Source organism: Callithrix jacchus, chromosome 1 (assembly GCF_049354715.1).
Source record: "Callithrix jacchus isolate 240 chromosome 1, calJac240_pri, whole genome shotgun sequence".
Taxonomy (NCBI): Eukaryota; Metazoa; Chordata; class Mammalia; order Primates; family Cebidae; genus Callithrix; species Callithrix jacchus.
In genome coordinates, this window is record NC_133502.1 from 78,683,301 (window position 1) to 78,703,654 (window position 20,354).

The following is a 20,354-nucleotide window of genomic DNA, read 5'->3' on the forward strand; positions in this document are numbered from 1 at the left end:
CACCCAAATGTGCCCTGTGTCATGTGGAAATGGGAATAACCTTAGGATTAACTTTCACAATGCAAGAAAATAAACAGGCTAAATACTCTTACCACTCATGATTTCTCGAGGAAGTTCAGAGCAAAGGTGATGATGAATCAGTCTGTGTCCAGTCAGTATAAAGAAACCACATAATAATATGAATAAGGAAAGTCAAATATAAAGAATTATTATTGTTGTCTTTTTTTTTTTTTTTTTTTGAGACAGGGTCTCACGCTGTTGTTGTCTAGGCTGGAATGCAATGGTGTAATCATGGCTAGCAGCAGCCTCGACCCCCTGGGCTCAACGATCCTCCCACACCAGCCTCCTTATTAGGTGGGACTACAGGCAAGCACACACCACCACTCCCAGATAATTTTGTATTTTTTGTAGAACAGGGGTTTTGCTATGTTGCCCAGGCTTGTCTCAAACTTCTAGCCTCAAGTAATCTTCTGGAGTCCTACGGCCTCCCACAGTGCTGGGATTACGGGCATAAGCCACCATGCTCAGTCAAGAACTATTCACTGTAACAGGACTGGAGTAACAAGGTGTTGTCTAGCCAGAAGTAAAGAGAATTCTACAGAACACAGGAATAGCAGATATAAAGAGAAGCCACTGCCCTTAGGGCTGAGGTGTGTTCCCTAAGGAAAAATACCCACTTCTTCCCAGGAATGAGATCTAGAACTTTTTGGAGGGAGCACAGCCATGGCTCACTGAATAGGAAAGATGTCTCTGTAGGTGCTGCACCAGTACAACTTGCTGGAAAACCACCTTTGGTAACTTTGGTAAACCCATCCTCTAGGGCACCAGGAAAAGGTGTTCACTGGGAGGTGTCCCACCAGAGGTTCAGTTACAAAATCGCCTGAGGGGGATGCTGAGGTACACTGTTGACTACTGGGTATGGCTTATCACAACGAAGTAGCCTGCCATGGGGAAGATGCACACCACAGAATCCGGCGCTGCAGCGGATATGCCAAGGACCCTGCGCTGGAGATGCGCACACGCCTGGGAACAGGTGGTGGGGCGGCGCCCAAACCCGGGAGCCACTGCTGGAGAAGCGGCAAACCCTAGGGAGCCGGCGCTGGCAAAGAAGTGGGCACTAGAAAAGCCGCACACACCATGGGAGCTCCGCACTGGAGAAGCGTCACATGTGTGCATGGCAACCAGTGCTGAAGAAAGTGTGCGTGGGAACTGGAGATGGAGAGGGCGCGCGCACAAGTGCACAAGCTCGCTCTGGAAGACTCACGAGCACACACGTGCACGACCACATGCACCAAAGAAGTCACACGCATGCGCACAGTGAAGAAACTGAATTTGTAATCTTAAATTTCCCTATAAAGAAAAACCAGAACTTATGACTTTCTGAGTGAATTCCATCAAATGTTTAAAGAAAAAAAAAATACTTCACAAACTCTGAAAAAATACGAGGGAACACTTCCCAACTGATTCTAGGATGCCAGTACAACAATACCAAAGTCAAAGACATCACAGGACAAAATATTACTAATATTACTCATGAACATAATACAAAAATCCTAAACAAAATATTACTAAACCAAATCCAGAAATATGTAAAAAGGATTATATAACATGACCAAATGGAATTTAGAATGCAATGTTAGGATAAATACACAAATCAGTTAATCATATTGATAAAATAAAGGAACAAAAAACACCATCATCTCAATAGATGCAGAAAAGCAACATTTCTAACATTTGTTCATAAGAATTCTCAACAATCTAGTAACAGAAGGAAAATCTCTCAACCTGATAAAGTACATTTATGAAAAGCCTACAGCTAATGTTATATCTAATGGTAAAAGATTAAATGTTTTTCCCCTAAGATGAAAACTAAGTCAATAATGTATTCTCCATGTCTATTCAGCAAAGTGCTGGAGGTTCAAACAAGACAAAAAAGAAATTAAAGGCATCCACATGGAAAGGAAGAACTAAAACTATCTTTATTGGCATGATGCCATATGTAGAAAATCCTGTGTAATTCAAAAAAAAACTGGAAGTAATCATCAAGTTCAACATGGAAGGTTTCAAGATAACATGTGTATGTTTATATACTGACAACAATCCATAAGGAAATTTTAAAAATAATTCAGCTGTTCCGCCTATGGGGTAGCCGTTCTTTATTCTTTTGCTTTCTTAATAAACTTGCTTTCACTTTATGGATAAATAATATAATAAAATTTTTAAAGTAATTCTATTCAATTCACAACACTATCAAAAATAAAACACTTCAAAATTAATTTACTAAAGGGCAAAATTTGTACATTGAAAATTACTAAATATTGCTGAGAGAAATTAAAGATCTCAATGGGAAATGGAAAGAGTCCATGTTCAGGGTGGGACGGCAATTCTCCCCCAAACAGATATGAAAATTAAATGCAATTACTATAAAATCTATCACAGCCGGATTTTTTGAAAACATGACAAACTGATACTGAATTATGGAAATGTAAGTAACCTGAACAGCCAAAACAATTGTGAAAATGAAGAAAAACATTAGATAACTTACACTACCTGATTTCAAAATTTGCTATAAAGCTGTCATAATCAAGGTAGCACGATACTGATATAAAAGGCATACAGGCCTCTAACCTTCAGTCCTGTATTAAACTTGAGTTAGAAGACCTCGATCTCAAAATGGACATAAAACCATTGCCTGCTCGCCCCCAGTACAACTCTGGTAGCCAATCTGAATTGTTATCAATTTTTTTTTTAGTCAGCGTCTCGGTCTGCTGCCCAGGGTGGACTGCAGCGGCGCAATCACAGCTCACTGTGGCCTCAACCTCCTGAACTCAGGTAATCCTCCAACTCGGCCTGAGAAGCTGGGACCACAGGCTGCGACACTATTCCCCGCTAATTTTTTAAATTTTTGTAGAGACAGGGGGCTCTCTCTTGCCCTCAAGCTGAACTCAAACTCCTGGGATCAGGTCATCCTTCTACCTAAGCCTCCCAAAGTGCTGGGATTACAGGCACAAGCCACCATGCTCTGCCTGTTATCTGAATTGTCTTTCCTTCTCCCCTTCTGCATTTTTATTAAAATACTACAAAAATTCAATGTATTTCTCCTGTCTGTATTCTTTCACATTGAGTCAATCACTCAAGGTCCATAAACAAGACAGAAAATACACCTCTCCCAGCCTAAAATAAAACTTTAAAAAATCATTTGGTGCTCATTTCCAGCCTGATTTGAGGCCCTACCACTACCAACTTGGAACTACCACTAATGTGAGTTTCCTCTGGCTCTCTAGATGGCCCAGATAATCAATTCAACTTTCTACTGGCCAGGCTGGCCTCTCTGTAGCTGGTTTTCATAAACACGAAATTTGTCTAATTGTTTTTGGAACTACTTGCTGAAATATGGAACTGGTTAAAAGTACCATTTATTTTAAAATGTACATGCACAGTTTCAGATACATGCGGCAACACATCTTCGACATCCACCCAATCAATCAAGTTAATGCTTCTTATTAGCCGACAGAACAAAAAATACCAATATAGAGCCTGCTTTTTTTCCTGAGGCCTTGATAAATGTTTTTCACGAAATCAAGAGAAATATGACCGAACAAAGCAAAAATAAATTCGAACGTATAATATACAAAGTATAATTAGTCCAATTCTCAAGAAGCATATTTTACTGGGGGTTGTAGGGAGGTGAAAAAGACCTCTAATATATCTAAGAAAACAAATTCTTTTTTGATGCCACCTTTCTTGTATATGAATAATGTATATGAGTGCTTATTTCCATCTGACTGGTACAGCTCATTACACTGAAACATCAATTTAAATTTAATGTATAAAGTCGCAATGAACATGTTTTCTATCTAAGCTTATGTAATGAATGATCTCAACACATGGTATGAATTCTATCGTTTCTAACAACCCTGGAGGGGAGTAAGGAGAAAACGATCTGTCTGAGGGCATATCTTTGACAGTGAGTGACAGCCACAAAGAGCTGAAGTTGGGTGGCCCAAAAGTGCTCTGCTCATTTGATAAATGCTAAGTCAAATCACATCACAATTGAGATGCATTAAATGGGGCACAGGTTAGAATAAAACCAGGTGCCCGGGAGTTTTTCCAAGTTTCAGATTGGAACAAAAGCCCAGGCACATACAGGTCTTTGCTAGAAAACTCCTTGGCCTCTTTCCTGAAGATTCTGATACCCAATTTCCCATGTTATAAAACTCTAAATATTTCCCCCCATTCAGTGCGCTGGACACCTAAGATCATAGAGGGTTCACAGTTGTAAACGCACACAACCTAAAAAATTAAAACAGGTAAACAAACAAATAGCACCCGAAAAATCTCTCACGGGCTTTGAAGGAGATGTGGCCTGGCGTCCACATAAAGGAGGCGAGACACTGGCTCCTGCGAACCCGCTTCCCGCCAGGGATGAGAAGCGGAGGGCGGGAAGGATAACAGCCTCGCCCCTCCCCGAACCCCGGCGGCTCGGGCTTGGAGGCAGGGGTGCGAGAGGCGCAGAGCATGAGGCCAGTGGTAGAGGGCTACTGGCTCTAAGGGCTGAGCTTTTCACGGTTCCCACGGGTCCGAGGCAGAGAAATTCACGTTTGCTCCTCTCCTTTGAAAAACACATTGCTGCCTTTGCTCAATGAATAAAAAGAACCAAAACACCAACTCCCTGCTGCCGCCGCTCCGGGGACTCACTTCCGCGCGACCCCCGCGCTGGCTCCCGCCCCAGCTCGCCTAGCTCCGCCCCGCCCCGCGGGCTAGCACCGCCCGCCGCCTGCCACCCCCCACCTCCCCACCTCGCGCCTCCTGCTTCCCGCCTCCCGCCCCAGCCTTAGCCTCAGCCCAGCGCCAGCGGGAACCCAGCTCGCCCACCGCGAGGCGCGCCGCGCCCACCCGCTCTCGCGAGCCTTCCCTCTGGCCCCTTGCCTCCTCCTCCCGCTCCCGCCGCTGACGTATCAGCCAGACCCCCGAAAGAAGCCTCCGCCCTCGCTGCCTTCTGCGGCCTGCCGCTTACCGGGTGGTCCTCGCCGGAGCTGCTTCAGCAGTTTAGGCAGTGGCGGAAAGGAAGCCACCACCCGGGATCTGTGGTTTGAAAATTTGGCTTTACCTCGTACTGGCTTTTTGCTTGGAGTTTTTTGGAATTTTCCCGCGGTCGCTGGGCAGCGCGCGCTCTCGTGCCCGCAGTGCATTCTGGGGCTCAGCGAGCGGCCACGCGCGCTCCCGCGACGTCGCGGGAAAATTCCGACGAATCTCCGGTCCGTGGGGGCGGGGCGGGCGCGGCCCGGGCTCCGGCGGAAGTGGGCCCGGCTAGGGCGGGCTGTAGCCCCGCGGAATCCATCCTGCTGGGGGATTCCCCGTCTCGCGTGAAAGCGCCGGCTGGAGCAGGTCCCCGGCAGTGCCCGCGGAGAAGCGGCGCTGGCTTCTTTCATCCCCTTGTTGGCTATTTGTTTTAAGATTCTGTTCAAAATGTAGAGGAGGTAAAATGGAAATTAGTTCTCTTAAAGAAATGTTAAGGCTTTGTCAACGGGGTAAAACCTCTAAAATAAGATTTTCTAGCCGGGCGTGGTGGCTCACACCTGTAATCCAAGCACTTTGGAGGCCAAGTCGGGCAGATCACCTGAGGTCGGGAGTTCAAGACCAGCCTGACCAACATGCTGAAAACCCCGTCTTAATAAACAAAGCAAAATAAGATTAAAAAAAAAAAGATTTTCTAGCTGCGTTGTCAACAATAACAGCAAAAAAAGCATCTTGGTTAATGATTCTCCCGGCCGCAACTCAGTTCCATATAGTGTTTGGTCAGGGTTCAAATCAGTTCAACCCTGTACTTAAACCACCCAAATATTAATAGAATTTCCTCCAAACTCCCATTCATGACGATGGTATTAGCTTGTCTTTGTGAATTTTTTTCTTCTAGAATCTGACGAATTAAACTTGAAAATATCTTAAATCAATGCCTCATAACCATAAATCCACAACTTTCATAATCATAAAACCACAACTTTGGGCGCGTTGGCTGACGCCTGTGATCACAGCACTGGGAGGCCGAGGCGGGCAGATCACGAAGTCAGGAGATCAAGACCATCCTGGTCAACATGGTGAAACCCCGTTTCTACTAAAAATACAAAAAATTAGTTGAGTGTGGTGGCCGGGTCCTGTAATCCCAGCTACTCAGAAGGTGGGGCAGGAGAATCGTATGAACCAGGGAGTGGGAGGTTGCAGTGAGCCGAGATTGCACCACTGCACTCCATCCTGACCACAGACAGTGAGACTCTCTCTCTTTTTTTTTTTTTTTTTTTTTTTGAGTCTGCTGGGATGCAACAAAAAGAGATTGTCTCAGAACACACACACACACACACACACCTTAACATATGCATTCAAAAACACTACAGGCCTGGCAAAGTGGCTCACACCTCTAATCCCAGCACTTTGGAGGCCGAGAGAGGTGGATCAGCTGAGGTCAGGAGTTCGAGACCAGCCTGGCCAAGATAGCAAAACCCCGTCTCTACTAAAAATACAAAAATTTGTGTGTAATCCCAGCTACTTTGGAGGCTGAGGCAGGAGACTCGCTTGAACCCAGGAGGCAGAGATTGCAGTGACCCAAGATAGCTCCACTGCACTCCAGCCTGGGCAACAGAGCATAACTCTGTCTCAAAAAACAGACAAAAAACACCACAAAGCTGTGTGTGCTTGTAGTAAAAATAGCTCTCAATTATTTAAACACTTCCAACTATTCCTATGGTGAAGAAATACCCATTTTACCAATTAATACTTTCAATTCAAAGACTAATTTCCAGAGGTTATACATTTATAAGTGATGCAATAAGTAGGTAGCATAGCGGTAATGATAGTTTGAAAAAGGAACTGATCCAGAGTTGAGGCAAAACTGGCAGAATCTGCAACTACATTAAGGAATCCAGTGTTTAAATCCATTCTTGAAACTATTCCCTGCCAGTTAAGGAAGTCGATGCTCTTCGATTGTTTTTTAATTTTAGATTCAGGGGGTGCATGTACTTGTTTGTTACATAGGTATATTGTGTGATGGTGGGGATTGGGCTTCTAATGTATCCATCATCCAAATATTGAACATTGTACACAATAGATAATTTTTCAGGCCTCACCTCCCCTCCCACCCTCTCCCCTTTTGGAGTCCACAGTGCCTGTTCTTCCCATTCTTATGTGCACGTATATCTATTATTTAGCTCCCACTTACAAGTGAGAACATGCAATATTTTATTTTCTGTTTCTGAGTTTGCACACTTAGAATAATGGCCTCCAGCTCCATCCATGTTGCTGCAAAGGACATGATTTCATTCTTTTTTACAGCAGAGAGGTCGATGCATTTTTGACGTGTGTATAGTGTGATATGGATGGATCAAAAGCAAGTCCTGGGTAGGGAGATATTGAGGAGCACTCATCGTGACACCATGACCATGAGAAACTCACCTCTGTAGTAACAAATCGAGAATGAGTTTAAGTTCTGCATTTACCAGCAAAGAAAGTACATTACATTGAACTCAGTGGTGGCCACTGCGCAGACCAGACTTCGCTCGTTTGTGCGCCTCGCTCCGCTTTTCCTCTGCCACCATGTCTGACAAACCGGATATGGCTGAGATCGAGAAATTCGGTAAGTCGAAACTGAAGAAGACAGAAATGCAAGAGAAAAATCCATTGCCTTCCAAAGAAACAAACAGGAGAAGCAAGCAGGCGAATCGTAATGAGTCGTGCGCTGCCAATATGCACTGTACATTGCACAAGCATTGCCTTCTTATTTTACTTCTTTTAGCTGTTTAACTTTGTAAGATGCAAAGCGGTTGGATCAAGTTTAAATGACTATGCTGTCCCTTTCACATCAAAGAACTACTGACAACGAAGGCCGCGCCTGCCTCTCCCATCTGTCTATCTGGCTGGCAGGGAAGGAAAGAACTTGCATGTTGAAGGAAGAAGTGGGGTGGAGGAAGTCGGGTCGGACGAATGTGAAATCTAGAGTAAAACCAAGCTGGCCCAAGGTATCCTGCAGGTTGTAATGCAGTTTAATCAGAGTGCCATTTTTTTTTGTTCAAATGATTTTAATTATTGGAATGCACAATTTTTTAATTATGCAAATAAAGTTAAAAAAAGAAAGTACATTATATTACATATTTGCCGAAAAATCATTTTTAGTGTTTGTTAATGATGGACATCTTGCCATATCCCAGTTTTCTGTCTTTTTTCAAAGTTCAGTGGTTAATAAAGAATTGCTAGGCTCAGGCCAGGCATGATGGCTCATACTTGTAATCCCAGCACTCTGGGAGGCTGAGGCAGGCAAATAACAAGGTCAGGATTTCAAGACCAGCCTGGACAACACAGTGAAACCCCGTCTCTACTAAAAATACAAAAATTAGCCAGGTGTGGCGGTGCATGCCTGTAAACCCAGCTACTCAGAAGGCTGAGGCAGGAGAATTGCTTCAACCCATGAGGTGGGGGTTGCAGTGAGCCAAGATCATGCCACTGCACTCCAGCCTTGGTGACAGAGCTAGACTCCATCTCAAAAAAAAAAAAAAAAGAATTGCTAGGCTCATCTAACTTTGCAGTATATGAAATGACACCATGTTTAGGCCTAATTTAGACATAGGTGGGAAGCATACATAGCATAAAGATACAAACTTAAATTTATAAGGATTCATTTTGCCTGGCATTCATATGCATGGAACTCTTATTAATATTTTAAGCAATAATGAGATGTTCACTTTGTAAAATGTCAAAAAAGCTTCCAGAGTTTTCTATGGGGTATGTAGAAGAAAAAAAAAAACGTTTCCAGAGAAACAGATACTTCAATACAAACCCCATTTTTAATTAAATCATAAAATTGATTGTGGGTGATCTGATTTTTGTTTGTATGTGTGTAGTTTTGATTTGTTTGTTTGTTTTGAGACTGGGTCTCACTCTCACCCAGGTTGAAGTACAGTGGTGCAAACACAGCTCACTGCAGCCTTGACCTTCTGGATTCAAGCAATCCAGTCGCTTCAGTGGCACCAAAGACCTGGAATTGCAGGTGTGGGCCACTTGGCCCAGCTGTTTGTTACTCTAGAGGAACACAGTTTTGGTTGTAGCGTAGAACCCAATCACACTTAAATAATGTGGCAAAAATTTAAAATGGCATATTTAGGTGAAAATTATTACATTGTTTACATTAAATCTTTACATTCTAGAGGTAAACAACACAATTGGCTGAGTGCTGCAAAGTTCCTGACATTATCAAACCTTCCTTCAAAGTTCAATGAACAAATAGCATCAACTATCTTAGAATCTACGTTGTGGGAACCATTGTACCAAGACTCCTACTTTCAGAATTAGTTCAGACACCTGGTTTCCAGCCCTTATTTGGCACCCAAACATTTACCAGTATCTCTTTTTTTTTTTTTTTGCGACAGACTTTTGCTTTGTTGCCCAGGCTGGAGTACAGTAGCATGATCTCAGCTTAGCTAACTGCAACCTTTCTCCCCAATTCAAGCAAGTCTCATGCCTCAGTCTCCCAAGTGGCTGGGATTACAGGCACATGCCATCATGCCCTTAACACTCTCGTCTATGGCTTTGATATTTGCCTCTTGTACCTCAGTTGTAAATAATGTGTGTTGAAGTTCCAGGCACTTGGCTAACTCCTTGGCCTGGGTTATTTCCTTTGATTCTCACAGTGATCTTATGTAAATCCACCATGGTAATAGTCCACTTTCATAAATACAGAAACGCATGAACAGAGCCATCTCTTCTAGTGGAGGGTGGAACCTGGCTTCAACTCCATTTACAGTGGCTTCCTATTTACAGTGTTCTTGCTCCTGTCTCAGGCTGGTGACGTGAAAATAGGGGATAGGATGAAGCGATCCCAGAGGCATCTGCACTCTGATCACCATATTACTTTCCCATTAAAACATCCCAGCCGTGGAAATGTAAGTTGAATTAGAGAAGAGAATAATCATAAAAATAACTGTGCCACAAACACTTCAAGAAACGGAGCAAATAATAGTGAGGTTCTTTGATCTGCCACCTTGAGGAAGAAAAGCACCTGAAGCCAAGGAAGGATGGCTGCAGGAAATGGAAATTCATGGAAAAAGGGAAATGTATTATAAATGCTGCATGGAATCTGCCCCTTCTACCCCGCCCCCCACCCCGCATGCTCACTCCATAGGCTCTGCTGAAACAATGAACCCAAGAGGACATGTTTGTACTATAGCCTCCATTACTTGCCACAGCTAATTGAACCAGGGATGGTAGCCTGATCCTAGCTGAAACAATCAAACTATTGCTGGGGAATTTGGAATTGCAACACTGAGAGACTAACACCTCTATACAACAGGAGCTAAAGCCCCCATGCCAGTCAGAGTCACTGAGGGAAGAAAAAAATATAAGTAGCAAAGAAAGTTGGTTGGCAGAGAAAAGCAAAATGAAGTTGAAAGTCTATTATTTATTCTTTGAGAGAGGGGAGCTTCCATTCCTTATTTTTAAGCCCAATTTCAAGGTAAACTGACTGTATTTTTTTTTCTGTTCTTAGTTTTCCATGCGATTCCCCCATATCCTTGCAACAATCATCCGTTTACCTATGCTGACTTCAGGGAGTTTCTCTCCCTCACTGCAAAGCAAGCCCTGACTAACAACCTGGAGGTGGCAGCTCTTCATTGTGTCACTGGGCATTAGCACTTTGGCTAGGCCTACTTGATAAATTAATCAATAGATACCTAATGAGAGATTACTATAGGGAAGGAAAAATAGCTTTTCCGAACCCATCCTAGGTTCACAGCTGAGGCCTCCGTAACAAAAGACAGATTAACCAGAGAAAACATATATGTAAATATCCCATGCCATGGGAGCCTTCCTAAGGAAAGGAAGATCCAGAGCAGCTATTAAACTTGGGTGTTTCTATGCTGGGTTTCATGAAGAGTGGGCAGCTGTAGGGAGATAGAGTTGAACAAATACGAAAATAAACTGGGGGGAGTTCAGCAAGTCTTATTTGTTCAGAGTCTACTCTGTGACCCTTCCATCTTCAGAGATAAGAATGTACCTTTCCTGTGGATATAGAGCAGCATTTCTTACATGAAGGTCTTAGAACCTGCTTCAGAGGAAGTTCAGAAAATCATTCTAAGGTTTTATGACCTGCTTCAGGAGAAAGGAGAGGAGGGAAGGTGAGAGTGAACTTCCAGCTTCTGCCATTTATTCAAAAGTCCATGCCATATTTAGGAGTAGCAGGTTCTGAACCCGATCACTGCCAAGTATAAAGCATGAAGCCTATAGGCTGTGTGGAAGACACAGATCTAAGTATTTTAGAGTTTAAAGAAAGCAGGAGTTCTCTAGATTTTGGATTTGGGGGCCAGTAAAATGTCAATAATATTAGAGGATTAACAGAGTCAACAAATTTTTATTTGGTCAAGTAAAGACTTTAGGAGAAAAAAGTCTGCCATAATTATAATTTCATTTTTTAAGAAATGTATTTTTGGCCAGGTGAGGTGGCTCACACCTGTAATCACAGCACTTTGAGAGGCTGAGGCGGGCGAATCACAAGGTTAGGAGTTTGAGACCATCCTGACCAACATGATGAAACCCCGTGTCTACTAAAAATACAAAAATTAGCCGGGTGTCGTGGTGTGCACCTGTAATACCAGCTACACAGGAGGCTGAGGCAAGAGAATCCCTTGAACCTGGGAGGCAGAGGTTGCAGTGAGCCGAGATCATGCCATTGCACTCCAGCTTGGGCAACAGACTGAGACTCTGTCTCAAAAAAAAAGAAAGAAAAAAAAAAAAAAAAAAAAAATATATATATATATATATATATATATATATATATATTTAAGACAAGATGAAGGGAAAAAGTCTCAAAGAACAGTCTTGTAAATTGAATGTTTTATTTCATGACGAACTCATTATATTGTTTTTATTCATCTCATTTTACTGCTTCCTCCCCTTGTTAGTATCAGACCACTGCTTTTACTTAGCATGGCAATGTGCCCAATAAAAAGGACCACCTTCCCCAGACTCCATTCTGACTAGGGGTGGCTGGCAACTGAGCTGTAGCCAGTGAGAGAGAAAGGCGGAAAGACAAGAGGCCAGGAGATATTCAGCCCTCTTCCCCTCTTCTGCTGCCTTTTTAGTGTAAGGGCAGAAGGGCTTAAGTTCCAGTCATCTTGGAATATAAAGAACCCTCAAGGATGACAGTCATGGAATGAGCATGGCAAAGCAAAAAAAAAAAAAGGAGAAGGACACTGGGTCCCAGTAATCATGGGAGTTAACTGGCTTGCCTAACTCTAGACTTTATATATGCAAACCACAAATATCTGAGACAGGTCTCAGTTAATTTAGAAAGTTTATTTTGCCAAGGTTGAGGACATGCACCCATGACACAGCCTCAGGAGGTCCTGACGACATGAGCCCAAGGTGGTCAGAGCACAGTTTCATTTTATACATTTTAGGGAGACATGAGACATCAATCAACATATATAAGATGAATATTGGTTCGGTCTGGAAAAGGCAGGACAACTCGGAGGGTGGGGGCTCCCAGGTTATAGGAAGATAAGAGACAAATGGGTGCATTCTTCTGAGTTTCTGATTACTCTCTCCAAAGGAGGCAATCAGGTATCTATTCATCTCAGTGAGCAGAGGGGGACTTTGAATAGAATGGGAGGCAGGTTTGCCCTAAGCAGTTCGCAGCTTAACTGTTCCCCTTAACTTAGTGATTTTGGGGCCCCCGGATTTATTTTCCTTTCATATTTCCCCCCTTTTTAAAAAAAATTTTTTTTGGAGAAAGAATTTTGGAAGAACATGAATCTCTGGTCTCAGGTTTTTCTGATCTCTCATGGCTAGGATAAGTTATTCCTATCCTAGGATGGGTAGGACCCAAGTTGTTAGGAAAGTTCATTTTTAGCAGGTTGTGAAGTCTTATGTTTTATGAAGAGAAAATAGGGGAAGGAAGGGAGAGAAACAACAAACAATAATCTTGGAAAATTGATATAGGCCATATTACTCTGAAGTCCGTACATCAGTAGGTAAGTATAAAAGTGGCTTATGTATGTAAATAGATTGCTGTTATTTTCTTCTCAAGTTCGGGTTGCCTAGCTTCAGTTTGCAGGACTGTACAAAAGTACAGCTTAATTTTCAGTGACTCCAAATTAGAAAAAATTGGAGGGGGGTGCCAGGCATAGTGACTCACACTTGTAATCAAGCACTTTGGGAGGCCAAGGTGGTGGATAACCTGGGGTCAGGAGTTTGAGACTAGCCTGACCAACATAGTGAAATCTCGTCTCTATAAAAATGCAAAAAATTAGCCAGGCATAGTGGTGGGCACCTGTAATCCCAGCTACTTGGGAGGCTGAGGCAGGAGAATCACTTGAACCTGGGAGGGGGAGGTTGTGGTGAGCCGAGATAGTGCCATTGCACTCCAGCCTGGGCAACAAGAGTGAGACTCCATCTCAAAAAAAAAAAAAAATGGTGGGGGGGATGAAGGAAAAAAATTGAAAACATTATTTTGAAGACTTATAGCCAAGAAAAATTAGAATTCAGCCCAAACTGTAGAAGCTGAACTCCAGCCTGCCAACAGAGCTAGACTCCATCTCAAAGGAAAAAAAAGGCCACTGGGCATGGTGGCCGGATCACAAGGTCAGGAGATCGAGACTATCCTGGCCAACATGGTGAAACCCTGTCTCTTCTTAAAAAAAAAAACCTGTTTTCACTACCCTTGCCAGTTGTCAGCTAAATAGCCTTAAATTTCCATACTAAAGGAAACAACTCAGGTGAAAAGAAAATAGCAAAATTTACATCATATGGTACAAGGAGAAAACGTCTGCTGTGCTAGAGGGAAATTAATATGGATTTAATTGCCAACTAAACATAAAATTATAGAAATTATAAGGTGTTTTAAACACACACACACACACACACACACACCCTATAGCTTTTACTTCAGAACTTTTAGCCATGAGACAAATGCAAATTCACTGGCTTGCAAACAAAAATCCTGTTGAATTCGAAGAGAGGTTTTTATCTTAATAGAAAAATAACAGCAGATTTAAAGCAACCAGAAAATAAAATAGAGAGAAAAAGAACTTACAAACTTTATATTTTGCAGGTTGATCTTAGGGCTCTTTTTCCTTAATGTAAATCTGCACAAAGACCATATTCGTTCCACTTTGTATAAACTGTGGCAAGTAGATGTGCCACAGAATCTACAAAGTGCTCGAAAGGGAGTCATTCTCCCTGTTTTCTCCCCATTCTTAGATTATTGCTTCCCACTTTTTTTCTCAAAAGGAGGAACTGAGCTGTGAGCTGTGAGCTGAGCTGTGACCTAGGTTTTTGTGTGGTGGATGGATGTGTGCTGCTTGTGGCAGGACTCCACAGCATCACCACCGAGTTGTTTCTACCCTTTCACGTGTCTCAGTTCTCTCTCTCTAGACGTCCGTGACCTCTGAGAGGGCTCAGAATGCTGGCTGATCAGCCCTTACATGTGTTTCCTGGATAAGCCTTTTTTAAAAAATTAATTTTTGTTGGGGATTTCCCTGATGAGCCACTGCACATCACAGGGGGTCAACCCCCCCAGACACTCCCACAAGGCCCCCCCTCCATCACCCAGGGGCACCTTTCAGTTGGGAGGAGCAAATAAATGCCCTTTCTCTTTGGAGTTGAGAAAACTCAATCTCTCATTTACCTATGAAAACAACAGTTCAATTCCTCACGAAAATGCATTCAGACACAAGCTGACTCGAGATTAATTTTGGGAGAAAAAACAATAGAGAAGACCCTTTAGAATGCATCTTTGAACTAGAATTAGGATCCGTAAATAACTTTCTAGGAGAGAAATGAAAACACCAGCTAAGATCACTTCCTGTAAACTGTGATCAGCCGCCCCTGAACTCTTTGTAGCTCTCACCTGCCATCACACACACCATGGTCAAATCCTCTCACAGTACGAGGTCATCTTTGGGACCCCCAAAGTGAAACAGGCCAGGCCATGCAATAGAGGAAAACAGCACTCTAGACCTAAGAAGAATCTGCCCATGACTCTCAAAACTCTGCAAAGAAAATAGAACAGCCCAAAAGGGCTGAATGACACCTTCGTTCTGAATTCCTTAAAGGGGTTCAAGTCATTAGAAGCCTTCTCTAGATTTTTTTGGTGTCACAGATGGCAAAGGGGCCAGAAAGTATAGGTTGGAAGAAAAGTAAACAAAATAAATTTGTTTTTGTATTTAAGACAGGAAGCAAACACAAGCATGGATTTTTGCTTTCTTTTTTCCCCCTCTTTTGCTGCTGCAAGGAATTTTAGCCAAATTGGAGAGGGTTTGTTACCCATAATTTGGAATTCCCACTCAGATTTGACCAGTCAGGTAGAGTTGGTCAAATCTGATGGGAGAAAAACTGGAACAAACAACAGCCACAGAAAAACCAACAGTCTGATCACTGAGCACTCTAATGGCAAGGAGAAATTAAGGCCAGCTGGTTGTTGAACTTTAGCCAAGACAAAACCCCAGTTCAGCTGCTTACCTAGGGATAGGTCTCAGGCTGAAGACACTTCTCTACCATCCTAGAAGGTGGGGTGGAGGGGACCCGAATTCATCTTCCCTGCTAAGAGTGAGCTCAAACTTCATAAAGGAGTCACCTGCCCTTTCATCATCATGGAAGCAGGAAATCTTGCCTTCCTTGTTGGAAGCAAGTAAAACTCAAAAAAAAAAAAAAAAAAAAAAAAAAGATAGAAAGAGAGAGGGTTGTATAGCAAAATAAAAATAAACTTTAGATAGCGACCAAATTTTGGGAGACCAGGGATTCCCCTGGAGGAATTGCTCACGAACTTCACAAAGCTGTCCTGTTGGTTTGAGCCATAAAATTGGCTTATGCTGGTACCAAGCACTGATAGGAGATTTGTCAAAGGTCAGGGGCATCTCCACTCAGAATCCTTCTGTGGTTACCAAAATGTGAACCCTGACTGTCTGAGACAGGTCTCAGTTAATTTAGAAAGTTTATATTGCTAAGATGGAGGACGCGCCTGTGACACAGTCTCAGGAGGTCCTGACAACATGTGCCCAAGGTGGTCAGAGCACGGTTTGGTTTTATACATTTTAGGGAGACCTGAGACATCAATCAACATATGTAAGATGAATATTGGTTTGGTCCAGAAAAGGTGAGACAACTCAAAGTAGGGAGGGGGCTTCCAGGTCATAGGTAGATAAAAGACAGTGGGTCATTTATTTATTTATTTTTTATGAGATGGAGTCTCGCTCTGTCGCCAGGCTGGAGTGCAGTGGCACAATCTTGGCTCACTGCAACCTCTGCCCCCCAGGTTCAAGTGACTCTCCTGCCTCAGCTTCCAAAGTAGCTGGGATTTCAGGTGCCCACAACCATGCCCAGCTAATTTTTGTGTTTTTAGTGGAGGTGGGGTTTCATCACATAGGACGGGCTGGTCTTGAACTCCCTACCACAAGCAATCCACCATCGCCGGAGCCTCCCAAAGTGCTAAGATTACCTGCGTGAGCCACCGTGCCAGGTGCATTCTTTTGAGTTTCTGATTACTCTCTCCAAAAGAGGCAATCAGATATGCATTTATCTCAGTGAGCAGATGGGGGACTTTGAATAGAATGGGAGCCAGGTTTGTCCTAAGTAGTTCCCAGCTTGACTTTTTCCTTTAGCTTAGTGATTTTGAGGCTTCAAGATTTCTCCTTCACATAATAAAGAAAAAAAAATTTATATTTTGTTTAAATTCGTGTTATTTTAGGTCTCTGTGGCTGGCAACTGAACTCAGCCTAAGCACTATAGTAGTGTCTGGGGTTAACGGAATGAAAAATAAAAGAGGGAAAAAAAGAAAAGAAAAACATGTTCTAGTCCCTTGCAAAGCTTAGCGGGAGTGAAGGGAAGGGAATCTTCCTTTAATTTATTGAAGTCTGCTCTTCCTGCAGCATGAATCAATAGATACATAGTTGTCAAAATGAGATAAGCTCAAGAAAGTAGCAAATTTCATTCAAAAAAAGAGGCTATGGGAGGACCTAAAACAGACCACAGGTAAGAAGAGTAAATTCTCTTAACTACTTGCTAAAATTCCATGAATGTTTTGGGATGGACACAAAACTCTATCCTTGTGCAATCTGACAGAATTCTCAGAAAATAAAAATCTGTCCTTTTTCCAATAAGCAGTGATATACCATTCCAAAAGAACCTTACGCCAGTTTCAGTCCAGTTTTCTTTAGTTTAGCAAAAAATAAAAATAAAAAATAAATTTTAAAAATATATTCTTATTTAGCACATTCATCTCACCAATTATGTCATGTTGCAACTAATATAACACATTTTTATTGCCTGCAGAAATACGTTACATTTTTAAATGAACACGTCTTAAAAAATAGTTTCCTGGCCAGGTGCGGTGGCTCAAGCCTGTAATCCCAGCACTTTGGGAGGCCGAGGCGGGTGGATCACGAGGTCAAGAGATCGAGACCATCCTGGTCAACATGGTGAAACCCCATCTCTACTAAAAATACAAAAAATTAGCTGGGCATGGTGGCGTGTGCCTGTACTCCCAGCTACTCAGGAGGCTGAGGCAGGAGAATTGCCTGAACCCAGGAGGCGGAGGTTGCGGTGAGCCGAGATCGCACCATTGCACTCCAGCCTGGGTAACAAAAGAGAAACTCAGTCTCAAAAAAAAAAAAAAAAGTTTCCCTCATAAGTATTTCATAATGATTCATTTAGCATGAAATTGATATTAAAGGACTGCTAACAATAAGCACTTAAAAATCGAAATTGAAAAGGAAATTATGCACATTTGTGATTTAATTAATTCTGGCAACCATTAAGTCAAAAATACGTAAATTTCATTCCATTCTTGCGTCTGTTTCAGATTGGCTCTTTTTAATTGCCTAATGTTTTCCAAGCCTAGTTTCATTATTTTATGTACAATATTAATGTGCTAAATTAAGGTTTTAGTACACCAAGTCATACAATAAAATCAGTGTTTCACGATAAAGCAACAAACTTTAAACGTAACATCAACATGCATACATATTTACTTGCATACCTTAAAATCCTTGATCTATAGGGACAAGTAGAAGAAACTAACATTTAATAAGCACCTACTATGTGTCAGGCATTGTGTCAGGCACTTTATGTTTATTATCTCATTTGATTTTGTTTCTCTGACATAATTTCACCATATGTAAGTGTAATAGTGTCACTGTCATTTTGTATGTGTCAATAAAGACAATGTATTAGAAGAAATCTGTTTATTAAAAATTTCAAGACAGCAAGTGACAGAATAGCTTTAAAAGAAAACAACTTACTTGGGCCAGGCCTGGTGGCTTACACCTGTAATCCCAGCACTTTGTGACAGAGGCAGGCAGATCATGAGATCAGGAGTTCGAAACCTACCTGGCCAAGATGGTGAAACCCCATCTTTACTAAAAATACAAAAATTAGCTGGGTGTGTTGGTGCATGCCTGTAATACTAGCTACTCAGGAGGCTGAGGCAAGAGAATTGCTTGAAACAGGAGGGCGGAGATTGCAGTGAGCCAAGATCATACCACTGCACTCCAGCCTGGGCGACAGAGTGAGACTCCATCTCAAAAAACAAAAAACAAAACCGACTTCCTTTTGCTTATATTGGAAACTCTCAAAACCTTAGAACTATTTTCATGGTTCCTGCCATCTGTATCAGTTTCCTATTGCTACTGTAACAAATCACCCATCTCATTATGGGGTTGGTTACCAACCCCATTATGTTGTTGTAATTTAGTCTTTAAAAAAATATAAATTTATTATTTTATACTTCTGGAGGGTAGAAGTCTCAGGCCAGTCTCAGTGGATTGAAATCGTGGTGTCAGCGGGGGTTTGTTCTTCCTGGAGGTCCTAGGCAAGAATCTGTTTTTTCACCTTTCCTAGTTCTGGCGGCTGCCTGCATTCCTTGGCCCTGGCCATTGGACCATCCTCCAACCGCTCCCTCTCTGACCACACTTCTTCCCCCTTGTGAATGTATTGAGCCCACCCAGAAATTCTGGGATAGTCTCTCCATCTCAAGATCCTTAATTCCATCACATGTACAATGTCCCTTTTATCGTGTAAGGTAACAAATTCACAAACTCTGGGGATTATGATATGGATAACTTTGGGGGACTATTATCTGTACAGAGCAATATGCATCACTATCTGAAAAATACACAGCAATATGCAGTTTCCACAGTATTGAAGGTAATTTATTTCATATAACTAAGAAAATCTACTTTCTTTCTTCAAAGACTCTGTTTCTTATAGTGTTTAATGACAGATTCCACTAATATTTGTGGATGAATTTATTTCTTACTTTTTTTTTTTTTTTGAGATGGTGTCTCGCTCTGTCACCAGGCTGGAATGCAGTGGTGTGATCTCCACTCACTGCAACCTCCACCTCCCAGGTTTAAGTGATTCTCCTGCCTCAGCCTCCTGTGTAGCTGGGACTACAAGCGTGTGCCACCACGCCCAGTTAGAATTTATTTCTTTGAATAGATTTGCATCAGATAACTATTACCTGCTTCACTATCAAAGTTAGTACTAAGCAGAAATATCTACACTGTTTATCAGCACTAATTAACCCACTAAGATGAAGTAAACAGGATATTTCCTACACATGGGGCACTTCTACAAATCACAAGATTCAGCTATGGGATAGTATCTGAAGTCATTAGGGCTTCACTTCACAGCTCCTTTAGATGGCCTGGATTTCTTTTTTCTCACTTAGAGACACATGCCTTTGAATTGCTCCTTGGCTATTTTATATTCAAATATTGTATCTCCCAACAAAGCTATGCCCATCTCAAGAGCTGAGCCTACATCCTCTTCTTCTATATCTATCAAGGGCCTTGCAAAATATTGGACCAGAGAGAGTAAGCAGACACCCTGCAGTTTGCATCTGGCCAACAGACTTGTTTAAACTTGAAGAGTGTTTGAGAAAAAACTTAATTGAAAACATTTAGAAATCAGAGAACTTCACATAAAATCCTTTGATTTCACTTCTCTTAAAAAACTGGATAATATGGGCACCCTGTGCCAGCATTTCTGCCTGGCAACCATGAGCTAGAGTTCTGTGGCAGTGCCCCCTGCAGGCAGGCAGAAGCTCTCCAGCTTCATGGTCTTCACCCAGCCCTAGGCTGAACCCTGTAAATATTTGAGTTTGAGACTCCTATGCTAGACACCCTATAGAAATTCTCCTTAGCTGGTCAGGCGTGGTGGCTCATGCCTGTAATCCCAGCACTTTGGGAGGCTGATTCAGGCAGATCCCACCTGAGGTTGGGAGTTCGAGACCAGTCTGATCAACATGGAGAAACCCTGTCTCTACTAAAAATACAAAATTAGCTGGGTGTGGTGGCACATACCTGTAATCCCAGCTA

General features: G+C 42.4%; 2 protein-coding genes across 7 annotated transcripts in view; one reads left to right on the forward strand and one right to left on the reverse strand.

The window, feature by feature from the left end:
* FANCC (FA complementation group C) overlaps positions 1 to 5,195 on the reverse strand; it is a 210,022-nt gene extending 204,827 nt beyond the window's left edge. For 5 of the 6 annotated variants that reach the window (XM_002742743.7, XM_054254162.2, XM_078365886.1 and 2 more), the window contains exon 1: positions 5,018 to 5,195. The gene's annotated coding sequence lies outside the window, so the exon portion shown is untranslated. The remainder of the gene's footprint in view (positions 1 to 5,017) is intronic. The other variant, XM_054254166.2, reaches the window with a different exon arrangement.
* Positions 5,196 to 7,513: 2,318 nt separating this feature from the next.
* Positions 7,514 to 7,911, forward strand: LOC118153797 (thymosin beta-4-like). The gene has a single exon (XM_078365897.1). It carries the CDS (start codon positions 7,588 to 7,590, stop codon positions 7,792 to 7,794), a length of 207 nt encoding a protein of 68 aa, XP_078222023.1. The 5' UTR covers positions 7,514 to 7,587; the 3' UTR covers positions 7,795 to 7,911.
* Positions 7,912 to 20,354: the final 12,443 nt, after the last annotated feature.